This window comes from Thunnus thynnus, chromosome 12 (genome assembly GCF_963924715.1).
Source record: "Thunnus thynnus chromosome 12, fThuThy2.1, whole genome shotgun sequence".
In the NCBI taxonomy this organism is placed as follows: Eukaryota; Metazoa; Chordata; class Actinopteri; order Scombriformes; family Scombridae; genus Thunnus; species Thunnus thynnus.
This window is the reverse complement of record NC_089528.1, coordinates 13,623,227-13,647,904: the sequence shown is the minus strand read 5'-3', so window position 1 is coordinate 13,647,904 and position 24,678 is coordinate 13,623,227. Positions and strand designations below refer to the sequence as shown.

The following is a 24,678-nucleotide window of genomic DNA, read 5'->3' as shown; positions in this document are numbered from 1 at the left end:
CACCGCTCTGTCCAGAGTTCAAAGGTGAGCAGCAGTGGGATCGGCGGCGGCAGGAATGTCAGCGGAGGTAGTGCCTCATCCACTGCATGGAAGAAGCAGAGCAACAGCAACACAGGTAGACTCACATGAATAGCAGCCCGACTCTGGCGCCTGACATCTGCTCTTTCAAATTCCTGTCTGGTCCAAAAGCAATCCTTGACCATTTCATCCAAATTCTACAAGTGTTAAGAAATTTTTTGTAGCAGTCGCTATCTAGTATAATCTCACACATTAAAAAATGAAATACAGTAAAGACACATGTAGGAGGAAATGTTTTCGGACAAGGCAAACCCACTCTCCAATTCTCTCCCTGCCAGTAATCTCAATCTTCCCACTGTAGTCCCTCACTTTGGTGGTTTTATATTTTCTCCTGGGTGTCGTTACAATACGAGTAGAAATTCTGTCATTTCTCTTTTGTGTTTGTCAGTGTGTTGTGGGGACACGGGTACCTATAGATTCAGGTGTTTTTGGCAAATCATACATCTTTTTCCCTATTTGACTCTGAAAGCATTAAACTGACAACATGCAGTTTGCTCCATTGCCTGACCTGCTGCTCTGTTGCATGTTCACAGGAGTGACTATGGCCTACGTGAACCCCAGCCTGACAGGTCACAAGACATCAGCCACCGTCGACGCTCGCCAGAGGGAGTACCTGCTGGACATGATCCCCTCTCGCTCGTCGATCTCGCAGACTGCAAACACATGGAAATAATTGAAACAATACTCAACTATTCATGATTAGTTTTCGACCAAGTTCCTCAGCTCCAATAATATGGTCAACAGCACCACCTGGAGGACTATTAAGCAAATACAATCTCTCAAAGTGAAGAAGCGTTCCTTCCTTGCCTTTGTATGATTGTTGTTTTAGTTTTCTTCTTTTCTGTTGTTTATTTTAAGGTTTGCTGTTCTTTGGTAATTGTGCAGAAACCATTTTTGATTTGATTGGGGCAAAGAAAAAAAACAAATACTTGACTTCCCCTGGGTACTTCTGTCCTCCAGACTGGGTAGTTAAATGGTGCCGTGATAAGAGTTTATGTCTGCATTGAGTACTTTGATAAGAATGAGTACTCTTTTAATGGGCACATGAGCCCTTTTTGCCATGATGTGGGTCAAACTGACCCAACTTATTGACACTTGAATGGTTATAGTCATACCCAAGAGTTCACATTCAACAAAATACACCTTTATTTTAAGCAGAAACAAGATAACTGAGTTGTAAAATGTTCAGTACATCACCCCTGTAGTTAAAGGTTTGAATTTATTTTGTATTTACAGTAAGTTATTTTGTTTTGTTTTTTTTTTCTTTTTGACTGATGTTAAAAATCACTCTGTATATTGTGGTTTCCACAAATGAAGAGTTTATTCTAGCTTTGTTTTTTTTTTCCTGTTTAACAGCATGCCTACCCTTACCTTCTGTTCATTTTGCACCTTAGCTAAAGAAGCATGGTGTCATTGCTTAATTCATCTGTAATTACCATCTGTAATTTGCTCATTTTATATTAATGTCAACATTGTAAGATTATTTTGAGTATTATGTCATCACTGAGAAAATGCAAACTCTGACGGAGCTGAATTTGCCACACTGGTGCTGGAGATCTAGCCTCCACTTTGTTCAACAATAATCCATGAAACATGCGGCGTACACAGAGCCATGAATCAGTTCTTCAAGGAAATATCTCCTCAGCCACCAAGAACCTGGAAAACACAAGACCACCGTCTTTTATCTTACACCGCCTCATCATATTGCATAATTTCTCTGCTACCTGATCTTAACTGCATTGTACAAACTTATGTTCAAATTTATTTGGTTTACTTTTTTCCTAGCTCCTAAAGAAATAATAAAAATATACATTTTAAACACTCACTGTCATTTATTTTGTGTAGATCACATGACACTAGTATGATGGCGTCTTCATTGCTCAGACTTTCTCATATGATCAGGACAAGGATTGTTGGATCAATGCCTCAGCATTCCCTGTTTCATCTTGATGAATTTTAACCAGTTGCAGTGAAGTCATACCTTAGAAATCCAAAACCTTTGAGAGCAAGTAAATTCTTCAGTGTGGAGGTCTAAAGTCAGAGAAAAACTACGTTAATGAGTCACAAGAGGAAAGTGGAAATATCACTGTCCAAAGGCTGATAGTTGTAGAGATGGAATACCTGAAAGACAGGTTGGTTGGATCAGTCATCATTAGGAAATGTCAAACAAGACTATAACTGCCAGAAGCAAACAGCCATCTGGTAGTCATGCCCTCTATACATTCAAGTATGAAAAACATACTTAGTCAGTTGTGGAATGTCACCAGGTACGTTTCATTCAGCACTGTACTTAGTTACAGTTTTGAGATATGTGCACTTGTTCTTCTAGGGTTACTTTATACCTCTAATTTACTACATTCTAGAGGAAATTATTGTGATTTTTACTCAATATGGACATATAAAATATATGATCAGCTTTTAAAATATAATCATTGTTAAAGATTAAACTGCCTAGAATGATATAGAGTCGTTCAAATGAGCTTCACCTTGACCAGCAACAATATTAAAGTGTTTATATGTTCGTGCATTTTGATGAGGGGCGATATTGCTGCATATTGGGTACTTGAAGTACATCTTGCTGACAATACTTCTGTACTTTTACTTAAGTAAAAGATCTGAATAGTTCAATTACTGCTTAGATGTGCAACATTGAGATAATGTGTGGTTATAATATGATCACAATAGACACTATGTCTGCTTTGCATGTTTATTTAAGACGCTATGAACAATTGGTTGTGAAAAGCCTACACTTCATTGACATGAATTGATAATATTACTTTGACAAGCAAATATTATGTTCACTGTGATAAGAGTTCCCATCTCAAGCAAGTTTAAAATCTCCACAATTTTTCAAGTCTGTCTTAAAACAATGAAAGAGGTTTTCCTCACTGCAAACATTCCTCCTGTTCACACTAGCTTTTAAAAGATCCCCTTTAAATGTGTTTTCAATGTAAGTGATGGGGACAAGTGGATATCTGCCACATTTACATCTTTTTCGCATCAAATTCCCTCTCTGTGTTTCCCTGTGGAGCTGCAGTGGAAGTATAGTAAGAAAAAGAGGAACTTTGGCACCAAAAAGACTGGCTTCAAATATAATACTTTCAAATATTTTTGCACAGAAGGAGGCTTGTGGATTTTGGACCCCATCACTTGCACTGTAAATGCATTATGAAAGGATCTTCTAATGGCCAGTATGAACAGGAGGAATGATTATGGCAAGAAAAAACAATTTCTATTTTCATTTGGGCATCTGAATATTGTTTTAAGACAGACTTGAAAATTTGTCAACCTGTCCTTTAATACTATGAATAAAAACTAGTGGTACTCATAAAAACATGAAGAACACTAGCGACAGCATTTCTTAACGAAAAATGTACATGACGTTTTGTAAATGGGTCAAGTATGGAAAAACAACTGGTAGTGTTTGTCTATATTTTGCCATTAATCCTCCAGACAGGTGGAGGCGGTAGAGCGCCGCTGAAGCTGTGACGTCAGCGAGAACGAGCGTTTTTTTCGTGACGTCAGCAGCGTGTTGTGGAAGAAGCAGGCTGGAGGAAGATGGCGGGGTCCAAGGTGAAGCAGGACATGCCTCCTCCGGGAGGCTATGCCCCGTTTGACTATAAGAGAAATCTACCGAAACGAGGACTCTCAGGTACATACATTACATACTCATCTGTCTAAATATACAGCTTCATACACGAGTCGTTAAATACGTAACCCAGGCGACGTGATGTTTACCTGCTAAACAGCGGCTAATGCTAACAGTCAGCTCCTAAACAGAATAATGACATTGTTTAAACTCAAAGTGCCTCCTGAATTACTGCCTGTCATATGGAAAAATAACATCTTTGTCTGTTAGCATGTCTACTAAATTATTGGTTTAAGAACTGTTTTGTGCGAGTTTATGATGTCAGAGATGTTAGCAACTTGACTAGCGATCACAAATAGTGTTATTTTGTTCTAAAATGGAAAAACCATAAAATTTTATTTAATGCATGTCATTCAAAACTTTAAGTTAAGCATAGGAAGCTCGGATAGTCACAATACTAAGTAAATAGATTATATTGTTGTGTTGCAACGAAATATGTGACCCCTCAGATTTTGTGCCACCATGAAATGATTTGATATTGTCAAATATTTGGGTGCTGTTCAGACAGATGCACACTACTGGACACAAGCTTCAGTTATGACAGTTTGAAAGGTTGTGACTTTGCTTAATAAGGTCACATGTTGTCCTAACTGTTAAATAGCTTACAAAATATATTGTAACACTGGCAGCTGTAATAGTTTCTGTTACTAAACTAAAACTTGTAAACTGGGGCTACTGTGAGTTATTTTTATACACAGATACAACAAAGGTTACAACAATATTCACTGAAACTTAAATTTAAGTTTATTATGGTCTGTATTAAGGAAATTAATAGGGACTGCAACTAATGATTACTTTCATTATCAATTAATCTGCCGATTATTTCCTTGACTAATCCATTGATTGTTTTGTCTATAAAATGTCTGAAAAATGCCTGTTAAAGTTTCTTAAAAGCTCACGGAAATGTCTCGTTCTGTCTGATTGACAGTCCAAAATCCAAAGGTATTCAGTTTGCTGTCATGTGACACCGAAATACCTAAAATTCTTACATTAGAGAAGTTGCAATGACTGAATTTTTGGCGTCTTTTCTTTAAAAATGACTGACGGTTATTCAATTATCAAAATAGTTGCCGATTAATTTTCTGCCGATCAACTACTCGATTAATTGTTGCAGCTATATAAATGAATAAAAATGGACATAAAGACAACAAAATATGCATCTACCTGCAACAAAAGAACACAGAACTAATCAACCCAGAACACTACAAAGATGATTTCCCACTGACCAAAAAGGTCCCACTGAAGGGACCCACTGAAGCTGCTTTACATGATTAATTAATCAAATACTGTTTGCATATTCAATCAGTCATTTCTGTTTTAAAATTAAATATAATAAATGTCAATCGCAAGTCACAAGAGCCTGAAGTGACGTCTTTTTGCACACGTCATTTGAGCAGCAGTTAGATAGCGTCAGTGATGTGAGGCACCTGAAAGCAGGCGCAGCAGTTATCAGACAACTGGCAGATTTACATGTGTGGTTGCTGCCAAACTGTGATACTGAGCCCTCTAGGCAGGTACAGTAATAGCTGCAACTTATAAGAGCTGTGTGTATAAACATCCTGCTGTGCGACATCTACAGGCAAGGAAAGTAATAGCCTCTGCAGTGTGTGTTTTGGAAGTGGAGGATTTTTCTGAGATGACTTATCACTGGTCTGCTTCACCTCCAGTACTTTCGGTTCAACCCAAAGCTACGTGCTTATTGTAAAAACCCTAAACGAATAAAAAATATATAGAAAAGAGTGCTAAAGGTGCAGTGAAAAATGTCCACGTGAAGAGTCTAGATCTTCTTGGTCATGTTAATTTGGCCCCTGTTCAAGAGAAACACTGAACATTTGTCATAATGTCTTAATGCAGACACTGTAACATACCGCAGGTCTGTCAGACTGGTTTGATCAGTTTCCAGTATCTATATGTCTAATGACAGCATAAGCCTCAGTTCTTAAAGACACAACTGTGCAGCTAATTTCTACTTTCTATAGATTTTTTCATCTTTTGTAACTTTAGAGAAAAAAAACTTTAAGCACAAATTGTTCATTTACCTCTTTTATTAACTTTGCTGCTTATCTAAACAAATACAATAGTTTATCATTGATGTAGACGTCAAAATAGGTTAATTTTGATAGCTAAACTAAACTGAGAATATAGTTGATATGTCACTCAAAACCCAATACTAAATAATCTCTGGTTAACTGTGACTGATGAATCCTTTAATCAACAGGATATAGCATGTTCGGCATTGGCATCGGCATCATGGTGTTTGGTTACTGGAGGCTTTTTAGGTGGAACAGAGAGAGGAGGTAAGAACTTTTTTTTTTTTAATTGTGTTTTTTTGTTCACAGTCAAACTGTCAAATTCCCAATCAGGCTGAAACAAGTGTTGATATTATGTGTTTGTGTATCGCAGGCGCTTGCAGATTGAGGAGATGGAGGCCAGGATAGCTCTGATGCCACTGCTGCAGGCAGAGCAAGACCGCAGGTGACAATAAAAAACTCAACACACAATACTGAGTTTCTAAATTTGGTGGTGACACCTGTAGAACAGCGATTTATGTAACAGTTGAATCTGTCGTCTGTCCAGGAATTTACGGATGCTGAGGGAAAATTTAGAAGAGGAGGCGGTTATCATGAAGGACGTTCCAGGCTGGAAGGTAAAGAAAAGCTGTTGTTTTCTGTTTGAGAGGATCAACCCTTACATGCATGTGTGTGTCGAAAACGACACTGCTGGTCAGTTTTTGACAATAACTTTGTAACAAACATATTTCAGCATTTCATATTCCAGGCATTCTTCAAAAACTTGTTTTAATTACCTCCCATTCCTTCTTTTAAATCGGGGTCTTTTAAGTTTTAAGAAAATTATGTCTTTTCATAAGAGGGTAAAATAAAATAAAACCCTTTAGCATTTCTAATTACAATGATACTCTTCATCCTTATTAGTTATTTCTGTCAGCTAGTGTGCGTTCTGTCAACCACATCTAAACTGTCAGCCACATATTACACAGAAAGACAAGTTTACACTTGATACATGATTTATGTAACCATCATAAATTGATTACTATCAATGGGAAGTGTCTTTATAATGAAATTAGCCTGCTTTATGGCTAGCTAACGTTAGCTTATTACTGTAGTTGTGGGGTTTTTGTGTGCACACAAACTGAACACAAGGTTTTCAATTAATGTTCAGTTTTTTTTCATAATTGTTTTATATGTATTATTACCAAAGACCACAGATTCTAATACAGATTATTTTAGATTTTTGCAAGAGGATGGCTTCCAATGAAGCCATCTGATGATTTAACAATAACAGTAAGTTTAATTGGTATGGAACATTCATTACATTGATTGCAGCATTTCATTGTAGTTTATGAGTGAATATAAGCCACAGATATTGAAAAACAGGATTGGCTCAAATGCAAGAAAAAAACAACAAGTCAGACATCCCAAAAACAAAATAAACTTTTAGGTAAACACACATCCAACAGTATTTATAGTAAAATATTTTACTTTTGACCATCAGTATAATCTGGTGTTTGTCCATCAATGAATGGATATTTTAAATATATAAAATGTAATTAAAAATTAAAACCATACAAATTGAAAGGACAATAGTAGGTGAGTCTTTCTATTTTTAGTAAAGATCACAGCAGCAGCCTGCTGTACTTTGCTGTACTTTGTTTTTTGGGGTCAGTAATTATCACACAAAGATCCAGAATATTTCATAATGGTGCAAACTGTGCATCTCTTCACACTCGTACAGGTCGGTGAGAGTGTCTTCAACACAGAGCGCTGGGTTGCCCCTCTGTCAGAGGAGCTGTTCAACCTCCGGCCCCGTGAAGAGCTTTTACACAAGCGTTTCGGCTTCTTGTCATATGTGTAAAACCACCAAGTTGGACTGTGTCCTGAGTTTCACCACCTTCTGCAACCGATATCACGTGGACCTGAGCTCAATCCAGATTGTAAATGTTCAATATTAAAGTTCTTTTTTTCTGTACCTCATCCTGGTTTAACTGGCCCCCTTTTTTCAGTCTGGACTGAAGTTCACAGCATATTCATGTCACACAGGATCATGTCCAGTGGGTCAAAGTTTTACTTTTCATTATATGTCACTTTATAGTCAAATATTGTTCTTTTTGTTCAACACATTTAATTGACAGCTACCAGTAATGTTACAAATACAGATTTTCACCTGAAGCAGACGATGAGCTGATGTGTTTTGTTAGGAATTAAACCAACAGTAGATAAAATGAGCTCCACCTCGACCAGCTTCAACATTAATTATGTGAATACATGAAAGCATCAGGAATCATTGCAGGAACAGATTATATAGTTATTTCACATAATGTTTATTTTTGATGAGGCAATATTTGTTTGCTTGGGTTGGTTCTTCCAACATGTTTTATGGTTTTGATTAAATTTTAAATCCAAGTTAATCTGACACCAACACACTCAGGTTTTAAACAAATTAAACCAGATGCTCCTTTTCAGGTTTACCTCACACCTTGTATTTATTTTTCTGTCAACATCTATGTGTTAAAAAAAACAAACACATCTAAACTCAGTAAAAATTGTCCAGTAGTGTGTGAAAAGAAGACAATGAGGTGTATATAGTTGTAGTTCCCAATTTTATTTTTGAAATTGCAATACAAAAACATCAAACAGCAGAACAGTTAGTGTTCATGATTGAATTAAGTTATTTATGCTGGAATTAAACAGGAAGATCAATACAGTGCTACATTAGTTGTCTGAAAGGACATCTTTGCTGCATTCAGACAAAATAGGAAATTCTATCTTGTCATCCTGGCCTTATGTCCAATTTGTTCCACACTAAATTTTGAGAAACTGTTCTCAGGCAAGCCAACATTCATGTTTCACAAAGGCTTCCTCCATGTGGCCACCGCCTACAGCTGCCCCGCTGCTGCCGCATGCTGAACCTGAAACCGGACAGTAAGACTGTTATAATCAGGCCGACAGTGGCCAAACATGAGGACTATGTTGTTTCAACAATGAACAGAATTTACCTGATAGCTGCATCAGTCACTGCCATCTAAGGCTGGACACTTGAGCTGTGAGGAGATCAGTGAAGCCTCTGACCATCAGATCAACCTAGAGAAAAAGATTTAAGAGATGGATTAAGTCTTGTCATTTAATGTTTAATAACAAGACAAAACAGTAAGATGCATGCAACACTATTATTCATGAGTCTGAAACTCACCACTTATATGTAAGGGTACAAAAAAGAGACAACTGAATACAGTCTAGACACCTTACACATCAATTAGGACTGCTGTGGGACATTACTGGAGCGAATTAAAGGACTAATGCAGTGAACAGAAGTGGACTGAGCACAATATTACCCATGACTCAGAGGGCAATGCTTTTTTTGGTGTGTGGTGGACTCGGGAAGGTGGAGCACTACAATCCAGAGGAGCTTCATAGAAACATTTTATTCCTCAAATGAACTTTTAAGAATCAATCGGGGGGAGAGGCCATGGCATGTTTGTGGGCGACATCAGAAGCAGAGGACTATAAACAGCGACTAACTTGAAGGTATTCATGGAAACAATGAGAACTGAGTTTGAAGGATGTGAGCAAAGCAAAAGGAGATTTTTACCTCACGTGCATTGGCCTACTTTCTCCACATATGACCTAGGCAAGAGAGCAGCTTTCCTCTCTGATGAGCACTTGTTGGTAGGCGCAACACTTCATTCTCCAAGGACTTGTAGGTTTTTGAAGTAGCTGACCTCTTGAACGTAATGAAGCATTAACATGACCAGACACCAGCTGATGTTTTTTTTTTTCCCCCAGCATCTCCATGTGCCACTTTTAGGGGCTTCTCTCAAGTCAAAACTCAACTAGAGGTTTGACCCCAATACACTACAGTTGCCTGTCGAAATACATTTGCCTAATCAATGTTTGAGACAAGTACAGGATTCATTGAGCCAAATAACACCTTTAGTATCCAAACTTTAGAGACCAGGCAGCTTTTCAAATCAAGCGGACTTTTAATGAACCCAATTACTTCTTATCCCTCTTTAGTCATATCTTGTGAACGTATGAACTTAACTAGACTTCCGATCTAAAATTGCCCTCAAAAGAAATCCACGTGTAATTTTTTTTTCTCTTTTCTTTTTTTTTCCTTTTTTTTTTTTTTTTTAAAGCAGATGACTTTCTTCCAACGCAACATTACAGTGAAATCAGCTTAACTCCCCCATGCGATAGTTTTAAAAGGCAAAAGAATCAAGATTATTTTCCACAGTCTGTTTAATAGGCTCCATGAAGCCAAACTGACAAAGAAAAAAAAAAAAATGTTGATCATACAAACATAAAGTACAAAACTGTTCCCGGTTGAAATATTACTTTAGGGAAACGTAGTTACATTTTTCGATTCACTTAAACAAGATTAGTCCATTTTACAGCACATTTAAAAATGCAGATGTTGAGCAGAGCACAGAAGATACCTTGGACAGACTGTAGCATGCTGCAATTTGCAACTTCATGAACAGCCGGCCACTTCGGATGTGTAGTTCACCAGTCTGAAAGGAATTCACTCTTTTGGGAAATTGAACACACAGGAGCCCCAGCTAAACTAAGTGTTTACTAGTAAAAAGGAATTTAGCATAAAATCCCCCAAAAAGTCTATTTAAGAGTACATGGATCTGTTCCCTCACTCAGTTTAAAACCTGGCAGGAGGTAGGTCAGTCACAAAGACCGTGAGGGGAAATAAGAAAGGAAAAAAAAACAAGCCCCATCAGATATTTCAATATAAAAAAAACATTACTAAGGAATCAAATCAGGAAACACTTCAACGTGCTGGACAAAAACTCTATAGCGATGGTAAGTGGCTGATCAATGAGAAGCCATGTGGAGAGCTGTTTGATCCCCTAAATTGGACCTTACAGTATTGATCAGATTACACAGATGCCTTTTAGTGAACAGACGAATTATTTAGGAATAAAGATGCCCAATCAAGCAAGGTAAGAGTCCCGAACTGTAAATTTGTTTTAACATGGTTCGTTAAGGAATGACCAAAACTCATGGCTACATTTTTTTTTTTTTAAGATGCTTGAGCTACTACAACAGAACTACAAAACTAAGGTCAGCAATAACACGTGGACATTTTTCTTGAGGAGCGCATCTTTGAAATACAGCCAGCCAAGTGATGATCTTGAATCAGGGAGATGCTTACTCGTGTGTAGCTGAGGATAAGAAGTGGGCACACAGGTAAAGACACTGAAAGTTCCAACACTGGAGTTTCACAACATCCCACTCAACCCACCAGACAGTCCAAAAACCCTCCCTCAGTTTTTTTTTGGCAAAAAAGGGGCTCCATCGGCCGAGATACGAGCAATATCTATTCAACAGGATGAGTAACTTTAGAGGTTCAAATTGTTTGCCAGCCTCTATCAGAGTGGGGCGGTGCGGCTAGCAAAATTTGGTACAGTGAGAGACAACTGAGGGGCATTCATGATTCAAGTTTCTTCATATGTTGGGGCTGTGACATTGTCTTCATTAAAAATCAATGTCTGGCACTGCCTAGTGTGATATGGTGTTAACAAGACTCAGCATACAACAGCCAAAAGACACCCTATATATTCATTATACTGGCTTTAAAGTAAATAACACAATACTAAATGCAGGTTAAAGCGCTATTATTCTAAAAAGCCGACGGAAACAAGTCCAAGACATTATTGCTCCATCCTGATAGTCTTTGTGGTATTTTAAGAGTTAGTGTGTTGTAAAGCCTTTAAAAAAAATGGTAGCGACAGCCCCAACATAAGTCTACATACACAGTACAAATGCATGTTATTCATGCTTACCATAGCTGTCATATCCATCGCGGTAGGATCCAGAGCGGTCACCATATCCACCCTGACCCCTGAAAAATAGGCAAAAATTTTAGATTAACATGTTTCACAACTTAAACTCTTTCACAAGCAAATCTGAGAAAAAGGCTCAACTAAGATTTCACAAGTTCTTACCTATTTTCTCTGTATCCGCTTGAAGAGTATCCTCCACTCCTGTATCCACCACCTCCGAAGTTCCTATCTCCACCTCCGAAGCTCCTATCACCATAACTCCTCTCACCATATCCCCTGTCCCCGTTGTATCCACCGCCTCCAATATAGAAAATATAAATTTTGAGATAAAGGGAGGAATTAACAGCAAACAATAAAAATAACCCACAACAAATTGTACTGCTAGTGATCACCTCTGGAGTAACCTCGCCCACCTCTCCCCCGGGACCCGCTGAATCTACCACCACGGGGACCCGAGCCAAAACCTCCTCTGGAGCGTCCTCCCTTTCCTGCTTCATCCACGCGAATAGCCCGTCCATCAAGAGTCTGTAAAAACAGAGACAATCATTTTTTTAAAAAAGGAAAAAAATGTAAATTTAACCCTCAACCCAACCAGGCAAGGCAGATGGCCGTCCAGCTAGAGCCTGAGGTTTCTTCTAGTTTTACATTTACCAGATTATGTGCAGAAAATAGTTGAGATTAGGAATTAAAACTATTAAAAATTGTACTATTACAATATTTACAGAATCAGAACATAATCAAAATTAAATTAAAGGTGAAATGTTGAATATAAATGCAGTAGTTTATTTACCTTGCCGTTCATGGCCTCCAAGGCATCTTTCGCATCTTCTGCATTATCGTATTTCACAAAGCCGAAACCGCGAGACCTTCCTGTCTCTTTGTCTCTGATCACATCCACTAGTGGGGGAGGGAGGACAAAGACATTCATTTAAAAAAAAAAAAAGAAAGAAAAAGAGGCAACGTTCAAAACGCTTCATGAGCGCACACTGGTGATCTGGAAATCGACAAAACAAATGAAATTGAGGCCTTGGTGGGGGGTCTACCTTTTTCGATGGTTCCATATTTGCCGAAGGCCGCAGCCAGAGACTCCTCGTTGGTCTCGAAGCTCAGTCCTCCGATGAATAATTTACCTTCGTCCGACATCTTCAATGTGCAACTAGAAGACACGAGAAGAGAATAAAAAAAGACCCCATAAACATCTCATACCAATATGTACGTGTATGTGGTCAACCATCCCATTAAATGACTATTAGCTGATAGCGCCATGGCTGCTGCAGCACGCACCAAGAAAATTAGGTCAATGGTCCATTACATCAGAGGGCCTCCACTACCTACGTGTTTATGTCTCAGATATGTTTAGTAGCATTAAAGACGCATAAAATCGTATGTAAGTGAAAGCTTTGGTTGAGTAATTAACTAAATTGCCGCCGTTTGAAGAAGCAGGTCGAGCTAGGCCTCAACCACATAAACGTGCTGCCGTTAAGCTTAGCGCTTTCCTTTCAGCGCCATTTTAGCTCCGCTCCTCACTTTTGTTCCGCTGAGCGGCTTTAAGATGCGGCGACAAGCTTCGTGTTCTGGCTTTCACGATTCCTCTTAAATAACGACTTTTTAAATGTCTAAAACAGCAATAAAATACTAACAATCTCAATATTAACCGTGTGGTTTACATCGTGTCAATGCTACCAATTAAATTTCATATGTTAATGTTTAACAATGTATATTTTAACGAAGAATTAGGTTAAATATCTATCACACATATATTTATATATACACACAGAAATCACGAACATATCAATCATTCCTTTCAAATGCACATGTACGTTTAAAATACAACAAATACATCGTGTTTTACCTGCTCTCTGTAATATCAAATGGCTGCTGTGCGGCTTCGGGTCGAATAGAGAGAGGAGAGAAGGAGCACTCCCCTTTTAGCGCCGCGCGCTTTCTTCTTCTTCTGCGTGATGGAAAGCGGATGACGTAAAAAACACGTCAGGCCCACAGCGCCATCTACTGTACCGGCTGTAATTTCTATTCCTAGGATGGCGACGGAACCGCCCGCCCTACACTGCCTTTGAAGGACCAGTGCTTCTTTCTTCCGTTGGTTTAGGGTGTTGAAGCACGAGGAGTGAGATGGTTGGGTTACGGTAAGAATATCAGGGTGATAGCCAATCAGAGGCAGAATAGCGACGGGTCGTAATGCGGGTTTTATGTCGCCATCCTAGGAAACGTAAACTCTCTTACCGGGCTGTGTAAACACCGAACCTCCCAGTTAAAATCATGCCCTCTAGGTCAGTATTATGGCGCCACACTGAAAGGAAAACAATTCTGAGATTTCGAGAATAAAGTCATAACATTTCGAGAAATTTAAGGCCTACAAGTTTCTGTTTTGTCTTTGTAAGCAAACAGAAAACTGAGGTATGATCATTATTGTGTATGAAACCTTTGGAACTTTTATCTTTGTTTCTGTTTTGTTTTGTTTTTGTATAGCCTAAGGCTAGTAGTGAAAAGGTTGCCTATTATATTATGTAAAAAAAAGGGTAAGTATAATAAGCTAAAGCTTCAGCCTACACCTTTTCAGTCAATATTTTTTGTTGTTTTTTCCTTTCAATTTAATACCTTGTTGTTATTTCTTTATTTCTATGTGCATTTATTTTGGAAAATTGTTAATAAGAACCGAAAAAATACTATTACTACTACTATTGTAATATTTCAAGAAAAAAGTCATAATTTTATGAGAATACTAGAAAAATGTAATAGTTTAGTTAAGGGGGAAATATCAGAGGAGTATTCTGCTGCCTGCTTTAAAATGAGGAATGTGGAGAATCCTGTGAAGTTATACTTTAGTATAGGTTTCACAAATAATGAAATGCTTTAATTTTTTGACACAGCAACAGATTATTACGAGTATTTGGAGTTTGAAATGATTGTGCAAACAATTGTGTTTTCCAAACAAAGAACCACATGGACCTGGAAGAAATTGAAACTCTTCAGAAGAAGCTCTCCATGGACAGTGAAAAGAACAAAACCATGCAGGACAAGGACAAAGAAATCTCTATCCTTCAGAGAAATCTGCATTTTCAGAGGGAAACACCAAAAATAGACCAAAGACATGTAGACTGAACAGTTTGAGAAAAAGGACCACAGCAGGTTGAAGGAAATTATTGGAGAAGACTAGAAAGAGGCCTTTTAGTGCAAGGAAATGCAGGAGATGCTGCAGAATAAGCTGAGCCATCTTGAGGAGCAACTGAAAGACAGAGAGAGGGACCTCATGAGTGTGGAAAGACTTCTGGAGGCCCACAAAAAACAAGAGCTGTGAAATGGAGCAAAGACAGAGATCATCAAATGTGAAGCTCTGGAGAGAAGCTTCAAAAGAGCAGCTTTCTCTGAAGGACTTCAAAATGGAGTTCTCCTTCAAGGAGAGGAACTTCAACAAAGAACTGTAGGCCGATAAGGAATGAATTAGAAAGGAGCTCTATGAGAAGGAGAGCTGGAGTAAGAGGACTCCACAGCTGGAAAAAGAAAAGAAAGAGCTGGAGGAGACATGGCTCCAGAGAGAGAGAGCAGGGCTGGATGCAACAGTAGAGGAGGTCGAATGCCTGATTGTTCAAAGCGTACATCTCCACGGAAGTTGCCTAATTGTGTCGCCTAAGTATAAGGGCTGGTTTGTTTCAGAATTGACCTTTAGTAGTGAAATGAAAATAAACTGTCTTTCTCTTTTCAGGAACTCATATTGGAAAACAAGAAAGAAGAAGTGCTTTTGTGTGTCACTAAGAGGACAAGATGGCTGTTGCTGCTTTAGTTGGTCGGCAGTCGATTGTCCTCACTGATATCAACCCCACCCCCCACCACACACACACACACACACACAACATCCTTTCACCCCCATAACACCTCAGCAACCCTTCTTATCCTACCCACCCCCTACACCAGGGCCTACGCAGCTGAAATGAGAATCAGCTCTCGCTACTCAGACTTTTCCTCCAGTTTGACTTCAGTCCTGACAGAATATTTCCAGCAAGGATCTCCTGAACACTCTGCTTTGACTAATACCTCACCAGTTGCTTGGCTATATTTCTAGAGTCTTGTCTGTCCAGTAAAACCGTTTTCAGTGAGTTCGAACCAACCATTTAACTCTACTGCAGAGACCCCTAACAGAGCCTTCTTTGTTTATCTGGGACTTAGCCATTCAGAGTTGTAAATCCTTGGATGACTGTGCACATTATGAAATTCAGAAATCCTGGCAGGAAAATTTAGGGTTTTCTAATGAAAACTTTTTTTTGATTTGCTGGATCACTGCACCAAACTGATTCAAAAATATGTTCAGGTTTTTTTCCATTTTCCCCCTTTATTCATTTTTTCATATTTTTGCATTCTTTTGCATTTACATTTTAATATTGCATAAGTAAAACATTTCAGAGGAACATCCTCTGCACAGAACAAAACTTAACAGTTTGACTACATTCAAGACAGTTAAGGCATTGGAATACATAAACTTACAGTTTACACTTAACAGGTCTTTGTACAAAACACCAAGATGTATAACATGAGAATGTACACTGGAACCTGTTGTGATGTGTGCTACATACTGTTGTTGGGACCACCGTAAGTCCTTACAAAGACTCAGATGAATAACATGCTCAGTACAGTGACAGCCAGAGGAACCAGACTCCTTGGATCTTTTGGGCTTACATGTTTCAGAAATGCACTCATAGTTTAAAAATAGTATTGAAGCATTTCCTCAGAGGTGTCCTTTCTCTCAGACACTTTTTTAACTTTAAGTGCACTCCACTGCTCTTTTACGTAACTCCACAAGGTCAGAGGTCAGCTCTAGTTTCCATGATGATTCCTCTGTGACCTGCAGTTTCTGTCATCTTGCCCTCCCTCCTCTGAAAGCTGCTTCTGTTATTACAGAGTGTTTGCTGTCCAGGAGACTAGGGGCGATGGTGACAGTGCGGGTATGGGTGAGACGTTTGTGAGAGGTGTGAGTTCCTGCGAGTGCGCCGGCGAAGACGCCTCTGATGCATCAAAAACTGCAGCTGCTCCAGCTTACAGTGCAGTGTTTGATTCTCCTCTGTAGATGAGAGGGCAGGGTGACTCTCCTCAGCTGTTGGAGAGAGAAGAAACATTGTGAACTATATAATTATATTTTACACAAGCTTTCAGACAGTAGTCCTTCAGGGTAAATGTTTAACTAATGGGAATATAATGACATCAAAAGGAGCACACCTGTTTTATCATGCAAGCACACAAAGGAATTTCAGTTCACAACTAAGCCCAAAGTAGGGCTGCAGCTACTGATTATTGTCATTATTGATTAATCTGTCAGTTATTTTTTGATTATTTAATTCATTATTTCGTTCATAAAATGTCAGAAAAATGTCTGAGAGAGCTTGAACTGCACCTTAAGAAAAGACAAGCGATGTATGATGCCATGTATGTGTTTTCTTAAAGTGCAGTGCACAGACAGGAGAAAATGTCTATCACAGTTTTCTGAAGCCCGAACTGATGTCTTCAAATGTCTTGTTTTGTCCAACCAATAGTCCTAAACCCTAAAAACTTCAATTTACTGTGACTTACGACAAAGAAAAACAGCAAGTTTGAACAATTTGAGATCTGTGGGCTGACTTATTGACAACTAAAAACACAGGAAGCTGCAGAATTACAACATATCATTGACATGCATTGAAAAACATTGACATTTAGACTGTAGCCCGAGTCATAGACTCAAAACACAAACACACACACAACTGTGAGGTTCATGAAACTGGGCATAGTAACAGTCTTCACACTCTACCAGTGACCCAGTAGCTAAATATGGCCTTGGAGCACACCATTAAATGTTTTGTCAGTGTCATTCAAGCCAGTTGGACTTGTATTATGAGCCAGTGCATTCATGTCCATTTTGAATGTGGCTCACAATCTTTGGGATTATATTCCCATTTATTTTCTTGTCCTTTAAATAAATTCAATCTACTTTAAGGTGTGGAATTGTGCCTCAAGTGTGCAAGTGTATAAGATCATATTCTCACTGTATACACAATAACATGTAGTCAAGCTCACCTGGAGCTTTACTCAGGTGGTCTGGCCTCTGGGTCACCACCGGTTTGGTTGTTGTTTTGCTGGGCTCCTCTGCTGTGAGCAGCGGGCTGACTGGAGTGTTTGAAGCAGAACAGTGGAGGTGGGGTTGGGTGGGTGAAGCCCCCTGGTGGTGGTAGGCAGCTCTCAGCAGGTCATTGAGGATCTGGAGAATGATGGCGATGCCACGTCGAGGATGTCTGATGCCGCTCTGACTGCAAGGGGCCAATGTGCCTGATGGGATGAGAGGAGATAGTGTGGTTAATGGTGGATGAAAATAGAAATAGTTCAGACTGCAACAATTAATCAATTGATAGATTGAGTGTAAAATTAATCAGCAAAAATCCCCCAAATTCACTGGTTCAAGCTTCTCAATTGAGATGATGTGGGGCTTATTTTTTAATATCATGTAAACTAAATATCTTTGGGTTTTGGGCTGATAGTTGATGATCAGTAATGAAAATAACTGTTAGTTGCAGCCCTATATATATATATATATGGTCTCAACTTAAGTCTATTTTCACAGAGTTTGCATCTCTTGTATCCTTGGGCAGGAAATTCCATAGTTTTGGTGCAAAGTTGAAAAAGGCTCAGCAGCCAATGTTCTTATTTGTGTGATTTAAAAAACAGGCAGCAGAGGATCGAAGAGGCCGTGGAGGATCATAAAACGACAAAGAATTAATGTAGGCAGTTCCAAAACCATTAAGTGCCTTGTAAACAAGTTAAAAGAACTATAAAATCAATCCTAAAAGACACTGGGAGCCAGTGCAGGTTCGCTAAAACTGGGGTGATATGCTCTCTATTTATTGTTCTAGTTTTGGAATGCATTGTTTTGGAAGACCGGTGTAAAGAGCATTACATTAGTCTAATCTTCTTAAAATAAACACATCTCGTTGGGATAGGAACAGCTGTACTTTTGAAATATTTCTTAAATGAAAGAAAGTTGCTTTGGTCACCTTCTTTATGTGAGATTTAAAATTTAAGTCTGAGTCTAGAATAAAACCCAGACTCAGGACTTGATTTAACCTGTGGGGCCAAACTGCCAAGTTTGGTGAGAACTAGCTCTCTTTTTGTTTGTGGACCATCTAATAAAATGTCTGTTTTGTCACCATTTAAGAAAGTTGGTCTGCCTCCACTTGTTTACTGCAGCTGGACCAGTTGTTAAATGGCAAAGGGTTTGGTCATCACTTGGGTCCAACGAAATATACAGCTGCCTGTCATCTGCATAGCTTTGGAAATTAAGCTTATGTTCTCTGATAATATCACCTAAAGGAAGCATGTACAAGTACTCTATCTATCTCTCTATCTTAATTAAACTGAAGATAGATAGATAGTTGTATTGTATATTCTCACTGTAATGTGATGGGTTAGAGTCAGGTGTAGGCCTTTGCTGCTCACACACCGAGGAAGACTTACCAGAGAAAGTCCCGGAGAAGACTCCTGGAGAGTGGCTCACAAAACTCTCTATAACTGCTCCTGGCTGCTTGCACAGATCAGCAGTGGAGGAGGAATTAACATTACTCTGTAAAACAAGATGAAGAAGATTATTGCTTAAATATCTCTTTTGACCATTCAGGATGAAATGGACAAAGTGAGAAAACTGGATTTGACTTCTACATTGTTTTGAGCCCAGGAAAATGTGTTATGTTTTAAATGGACTTCTGCATGACTGTGTAAGGCTAACCTCTTTGAAGGTTGAGGCTGGTACTGGGCTTGGGGGTCCAGGACTGGGGCCAGGTGTACAGACTGGTGTGGTTGCTTGTCGCGGACAGCTGGGATGAGGACTACAAGAGGACAAGGAAGAGGTCGACAGAATAGTGGCAGATGTCTGCGTGGAGCAGGGGGGACAGGAGTGATGTGAAGATGAGTGGCGATGGCAGTTCACAGCAGGGACAGTGGTGGGTCTTTGGGTGCTAAGTTGGACTGGGAATGTAGAGTCAGGAGTGTCTGGGGCTGGAGAGGAGATTTGTGAAGTAGGTGAGGTAGTAGTGGAGTCTGTTGTGTTAGTGGAGGAACAGGCCGAGGCTTCTGCTGGCAGGCGGGTTTGCAGCTTGCTGCTACTCCGAGCTCTCGAGTCCCGGTCCTGCTGCAGCTCCACCACATCCTGCGCAGACAGCTGGAGCTGCACATACATCATGTGGGCACCAATTCCCAGGTTAATGGTGAGAGGAGAGCGCCCCGACAGGAAGTCACTGATCTGAAGGATTATCAGGAAAAAAACACTTCAGATTTAAATAAACTTTCGGCCACTGAACTCCACTTTAACCTCCTTTACCAGGAAAGTGAAACATGTGAAGTGTGCATTTGTGAAGATATGCAACCATGCTTGATTGTGTATTGATAAAAACATGAAAACAAGAATGTGTGGGTTGTTGAACAGTTCACTGTCACAAACAGTATTAAAATACAGATGGTGTGTTGCATCCGCCTCCACAAAATATATGAAAGAACACCAGCATGTAGATTCAATTCTTCTTAAACTCTCACCTGAACTTCTGTTAAACTTTCCAAAACATCCATCATAGTCCTCTCAGCTCTGGCAGTCGAGCACTGTGGCGATAAAGATAGAACAAAACATTTCTCTCAGTGAAGTGACATGTGATTAAATGTGTGTGGAAATGGGGTTTTCTGTGTAGGATGTACATTAATGGTTTACTTACTACTAAACCAGCTTCAATGACAGGGACCAGGGTCAGTTTGCTGCCATTTGCTACACCCAGGTCCAGCAGTTTCCCTGCAGTCAGCTGCCTATTTTATAACCCATGTGGGATAAAAAGATCAAGTCTTAGTCACTCAGTGCAATTTTCAAAATTGCATTGCACCTCTTATACAGTCAACATGACACAACATGCAGTGTAAGAAAAACAACCCTCAGACATTTAATGTTAGCAGGCTCACCTGTCTTTATGCAGGAGGACGATTTTGTCCGTTTGCAGTCTAAGCTTTTGGGAGATTCGTGTCCTCAGTCCCTCCACAGTCTCTCCTCGGGGGACAGTGAGCTCCACCGGGCTGCCGGTGGTCGAGGTGATGGATAGACGCATGGTGGGCTGACCGGTGGAGACCCCAGCCCCGCAGCCTGCAGTCCGACCCGGCGTGAAGCTACAGAAGCCCCGTTGCTGCTGCTGCTGCTGCTGCTGCTGCTGTTGCTCCATTCAGCTGAGCGAGGATGAAAAAGCACCAGTTTAAAACCAGCTAATTGAGGCGTAACGTGACGGTATTTGTTTGTTATTGTCTTTAGTCTTGCTCTTCATTCCTCAGTGGAGAACGTGAAACATCTTCGGACGTTTAAAAATGAGAATAAACGCTCAGTTTAATCACAACAGCTCCTCTGTGGTTCGTTTCTCTCGCTGTGACGGATACGCGGCTCTACTCCACCATCCTGTCAGAGGAAACCCCGCCCACCTGGACCGCTCAGCCAATCAACGAGAGGACAGACACCAGTCAGCCTATATTGTCCAATCAGAACCGCAGATTCTCAAACGGCTCCACCCTGTTTGGTGCCTCCTCACCATTCATAAAGTAAATGATGCAATCCTCAAAGCACTACAACATTTTGTAGCCTACAGGATGTCATCATGTCAAAATGTCTAGACTAGATTATTATAATTATTCACATCATTTAAAGCTTCCCAGAGATAAATCACAATATTTCTGAGCTGTCCTATAGTGACTCATACATAGCCTCCAATAATAAGAAATCAGTTTGTGTTTGAATTTGATAGAGTTCAATTCAAATGTTAACATATAGCACTATCTCATACAAAGTGCTTTACATGATAATAAAATAAAACAGCAAATAAATGCTTATATACACAAACATACATACATTGACATTGAACCAGGAATATTTGTATGGCCTCCAAATGCAGTATCACCTATAATTAGCCTGAAACTACAATCCTGGATGATAAGCAGCTTGAAAAATTAAAAATCTACTTAATTTTCTCTATTTTCTATGTCATATTTCATTATTTAAAGTCTAAGGATTGAGGGTGTCAATGTGATACAGGTTGTAAAGCCCTCTGCTGCTAATTTGTGATTCTGAGCTACATAAATAAAATTCACTTGACTTTTCATTACATACCTGGACATATTTGTGTGGCCAGAAAATGGATAATTAAAAAAAGAACCATGCTCTTCTGTTTTGGGATATTTAATCGTTAAAAAATGCCTTTCAGTTTATGATTACCTGCAGGATAAGATCAAATAAAGAAATATTCATTTTCTCCCCTTTTTTTCATTTACAAGGTGACATGGGTGCCACATCATCTCCCAGCATGCACTGGGCTGCAGGGAAGCACCCTGCCTTTGATCTATGGATGTTGTATGATTTCACTGTTCAGTCAGTGGGTGGAGATGCACAAAGAAAACTCTTTGTATCCTGCAGCCTTTCTCATCTTCTGCTGTTTAGTATTCGTGTCGCACCTCTACTTCACAGCAGGATGTGGGGCTGCACCTGTCACATGATGCGCGGAGGAGAGAACCGGCTTGGAGTAAAATGACGTAGGAAGGCAGGGAGGGCAGAGCAATGCAGCTAATATGTGTCTCCTCACGACGGCTAAAAATAGCTGCACCCACAACACCCCCGCTTTATCCAGCCTGCGTCACTCCACTCCCATATCACCCACCTCCCTTCCTCACCTCACCCCCACACAGTTCTTCTCTCCACTCTCTACTAAATGCACACACACGGTGTTTTTTCTTTGTCTCATCACCCTGCTTACCTTTATGGAAAACCAACCTGTGCAGTATGTGAGAAAACCAGCATCGATCCTCTTCTTCTTTTCTTTTCTGTTCTGTTCTGTTTTCATTCCCTTTGCACGTCTGTCTCTGTATATTTGGTTTGTTTTATAAATATAAGATACATCCTTGGAATTGTGGATTACTGTCACATATTCATACACAGCAAATCAAATGTACAACCCTGACTTCACCTTAATCTTTGTTGAATTCAAAAGGAATCTCACACTGATCTCTTCTTGGTCTTTTCTCTTTGTAAGTGACTTGATGAACTTGATGTCTTGGTGAGATCCTGCCCCCTCTAGCCCTCTCTCCTCCCCGACATTTCTATGGCGGCGTGTCACTCCAACACTGAACTGAGACGAGTGAGGGGGGGAGAGGTTGCTGCTTTACATTCTTAGGGGCCAATTCCACAGGATGTCCTGCTCTCCAGAGCATGCACAGACGCATCTCTGACGTCAACGGACCAGGAACACACACACACAGACACACACACATACACACACACACACACACACACACACACACACACACACGGCTTTCCTCCTCCTCCACATTCCTCCCACTCCTACACTGCTTCTCCTGGCATAATTTCCCAGATGTTTCAATCCTCTGGTATGTTACACCTCAGTACCTGGAATTTCAGAGATAAAAAACAATTGGACATTAGAAATCTGTCCTGAATATTTCAACAAGAATCTCGTTGATAGACTGAGAAAACCAGCAAATGGCAGAAACTATCTCAGCTCCCTCCTGAAAAACTCTAACACAGACGAAGGGGAGCATTTATGTCTCTTCAGTGCTCATTTAAGGGGTCGGGTGAAAATTTTGGCTTTGTTCATGCTCTGCTCGAGTATAGCAGACCCCAAATTACTATTTATTTATTGAATGTTTACTTTTTATAGGAAACAGTATTTATCATGGACCAGTACCACATACCGTAGTATTTATAGCCTTAGCTAGTTTGCCTTTTCCTAAATGAACTATTGTACAAATAGACACAAACTCAGCAGAAATGCATTGAAAAACAACACAAATAATGATTGACTGACTCTTCTGTAAAAGCACTTTCAACTTGAGTTTAAAGTGATCCCATTCATCTGTGGGTAAGTTACCGAAATGCTCAAACTCAATAGTTTCTTAAGAACATAGCAGTGGTGGGATCTTATCAGCTTACTATCTAAAATTTGAATTGCACAATGATAATCATTTTAAAAGGCTTGGTTGTTACTGAGGCGCTTCACAAAAACTCACATGTGAAAAGATCATGAATATATAAAAACAGTTTGCAACATCAAACAGTCTCAACAGTCACAAAACAAGATTTGAAACTGATTATGCTAAAAATGTCTGAAAAAAGGATACTTTTTGTATTCAGTGGAGAAAACTACATTTTTTTTAACTTTAGTAGTCTATTATACCTTTAATAAATGTATTTATACGGTTATATGTACAGAGTTGCATGTAAAACTACAGCTGTACACAGAGATTTGACCCATTGTGGTGACATTTGTTTCCTCTGAAGTGGAAAAACACTGAAAATACAGAGTGTGGACATGAAAATCATGATGTGCCCCAAAATCCTTGAAAACCATATACTGTGTTTATGTTTCAGATGTTGAAAGAGGCCTCTCAGGCTTTTTGCTCATAGCGTAAACTAAGTAAAGGGGAGAAGGGAATTTGGAGATCTTAAAATGTCCCAAAATATCCTGGAATGTAAGAAACATTGGCTGAGAAGACATGAAAGGTCATAAATGTTTGCACGGATATGGTCACATTCCTTAATCAAATGCATCTTTTCCATACTCCCCCACCCCACCCCACCCCCCCTCCCAAAAAAATATGACTCCTCTGTCCTCCAACAGACTTTATTATGTCAGAAAACTTCAGTGAGGAGGTCATTTTGCTGTCTCCCCAGTCGAATCAAAGTAATCCCTGCTCATGTGTGTTGTTATTTCTGTCAACCAACCAGCTGCTCCAGCTCTGAGCCAGTTTGATAAAGTTTTTTGGGGGGAAAGTTTTTGGGCAGATGCAAAAAAACCCAAAAACGAGTTCTTTAGATGTCTAACTGGCTGCTTTGCTGCTTCAGAGCCACCGTCCTCCCGCTTTCTGTTATCATACAGGCACAGATTAGACCTCCCGCCACTTTGCTGCTGAGGCATTTTTCTATTTGTGCAACTCCCTCCATTTCTACATCACACAAGAACGCACACTGCAGAGGGTGTGATTGCAAGGAGCGTTTTTGGATTTGAGTGCGACTGCAAATAGAGTTTGCCTGATGGAAAAAATTACTTGATGAACAAAAATAAAATACACACAGGGG

The 24,678-nt window shown here is 39.6% G+C and overlaps 3 protein-coding genes and 1 long non-coding RNA gene across 8 annotated transcripts; 2 read left to right on the top strand and 2 right to left on the bottom strand.

Annotated features, from left to right (window-relative positions):
• LOC137194086 (uncharacterized) lies at positions 1–1,899 on the top strand. The gene is made up of 2 exons (XR_010930921.1): positions 1–115; positions 612–1,899. It is a non-coding gene; the product is annotated as an uncharacterized lncRNA (long non-coding RNA).
• A 1,672-nt stretch (positions 1,900–3,571) lies between these two features.
• ndufa13 (NADH:ubiquinone oxidoreductase subunit A13) lies at positions 3,572–7,719 on the top strand. Its single transcript, XM_067605628.1, has 5 exons — positions 3,572–3,730; positions 5,946–6,024; positions 6,131–6,202; positions 6,305–6,374; positions 7,481–7,719. The coding sequence occupies exons 1-5, from the start codon at positions 3,637–3,639 to the stop codon at positions 7,598–7,600; spliced, it is 435 nt and encodes a 144-aa protein (XP_067461729.1). The 5' UTR covers positions 3,572–3,636; the 3' UTR covers positions 7,601–7,719.
• A 609-nt stretch (positions 7,720–8,328) lies between these two features.
• Positions 8,329–13,517, bottom strand: cirbpa (cold inducible RNA binding protein a). 4 transcript variants are annotated; one of them, XR_010930920.1, is made up of 8 exons: positions 13,393–13,517; positions 12,584–12,696; positions 12,331–12,437; positions 11,933–12,065; positions 11,703–11,838; positions 11,541–11,599; positions 8,742–8,826; positions 8,329–8,654 (listed from the first exon to the last, which is right to left on the bottom strand). XR_010930920.1 is itself a non-coding variant. In XM_067605625.1 (7 exons), exons 2-7 carry the CDS (start codon positions 12,681–12,683, stop codon positions 10,906–10,908), a joined length of 549 nt encoding a protein of 182 aa, XP_067461726.1. In that variant the 5' UTR covers positions 12,684–12,696; positions 13,393–13,517; the 3' UTR covers positions 9,967–10,905. The 4 variants fall into 4 exon arrangements, 3 of the variants coding, with proteins under 3 accessions (XP_067461726.1, XP_067461727.1, XP_067461728.1); XM_067605625.1 differs by lacking the exons at positions 8,329–8,654; positions 8,742–8,826 and adding an exon at positions 9,967–10,919; XM_067605626.1 differs by lacking the exons at positions 8,329–8,654; positions 8,742–8,826 and adding an exon at positions 9,967–10,256.
• A 2,330-nt stretch (positions 13,518–15,847) lies between these two features.
• Positions 15,848–22,650, bottom strand: LOC137194082 (midnolin-A-like). Of its 2 annotated transcripts, XM_067605624.1 has the most exons (8): positions 22,357–22,650; positions 20,514–20,771; positions 20,276–20,363; positions 20,103–20,165; positions 19,300–19,812; positions 19,032–19,137; positions 17,601–17,849; positions 15,848–16,644 (listed from the first exon to the last, which is right to left on the bottom strand). In XM_067605624.1, exons 2-8 carry the CDS (start codon positions 20,765–20,767, stop codon positions 16,472–16,474), a joined length of 1,446 nt encoding a protein of 481 aa, XP_067461725.1. In that variant the 5' UTR covers positions 20,768–20,771; positions 22,357–22,650; the 3' UTR covers positions 15,848–16,471. The 2 variants fall into 2 exon arrangements, with proteins under 2 accessions (XP_067461725.1, XP_067461724.1); XM_067605623.1 differs by lacking the exon at positions 22,357–22,650 and having other exon boundaries at positions 20,514–21,091.
• Positions 22,651–24,678: the final 2,028 nt, after the last annotated feature.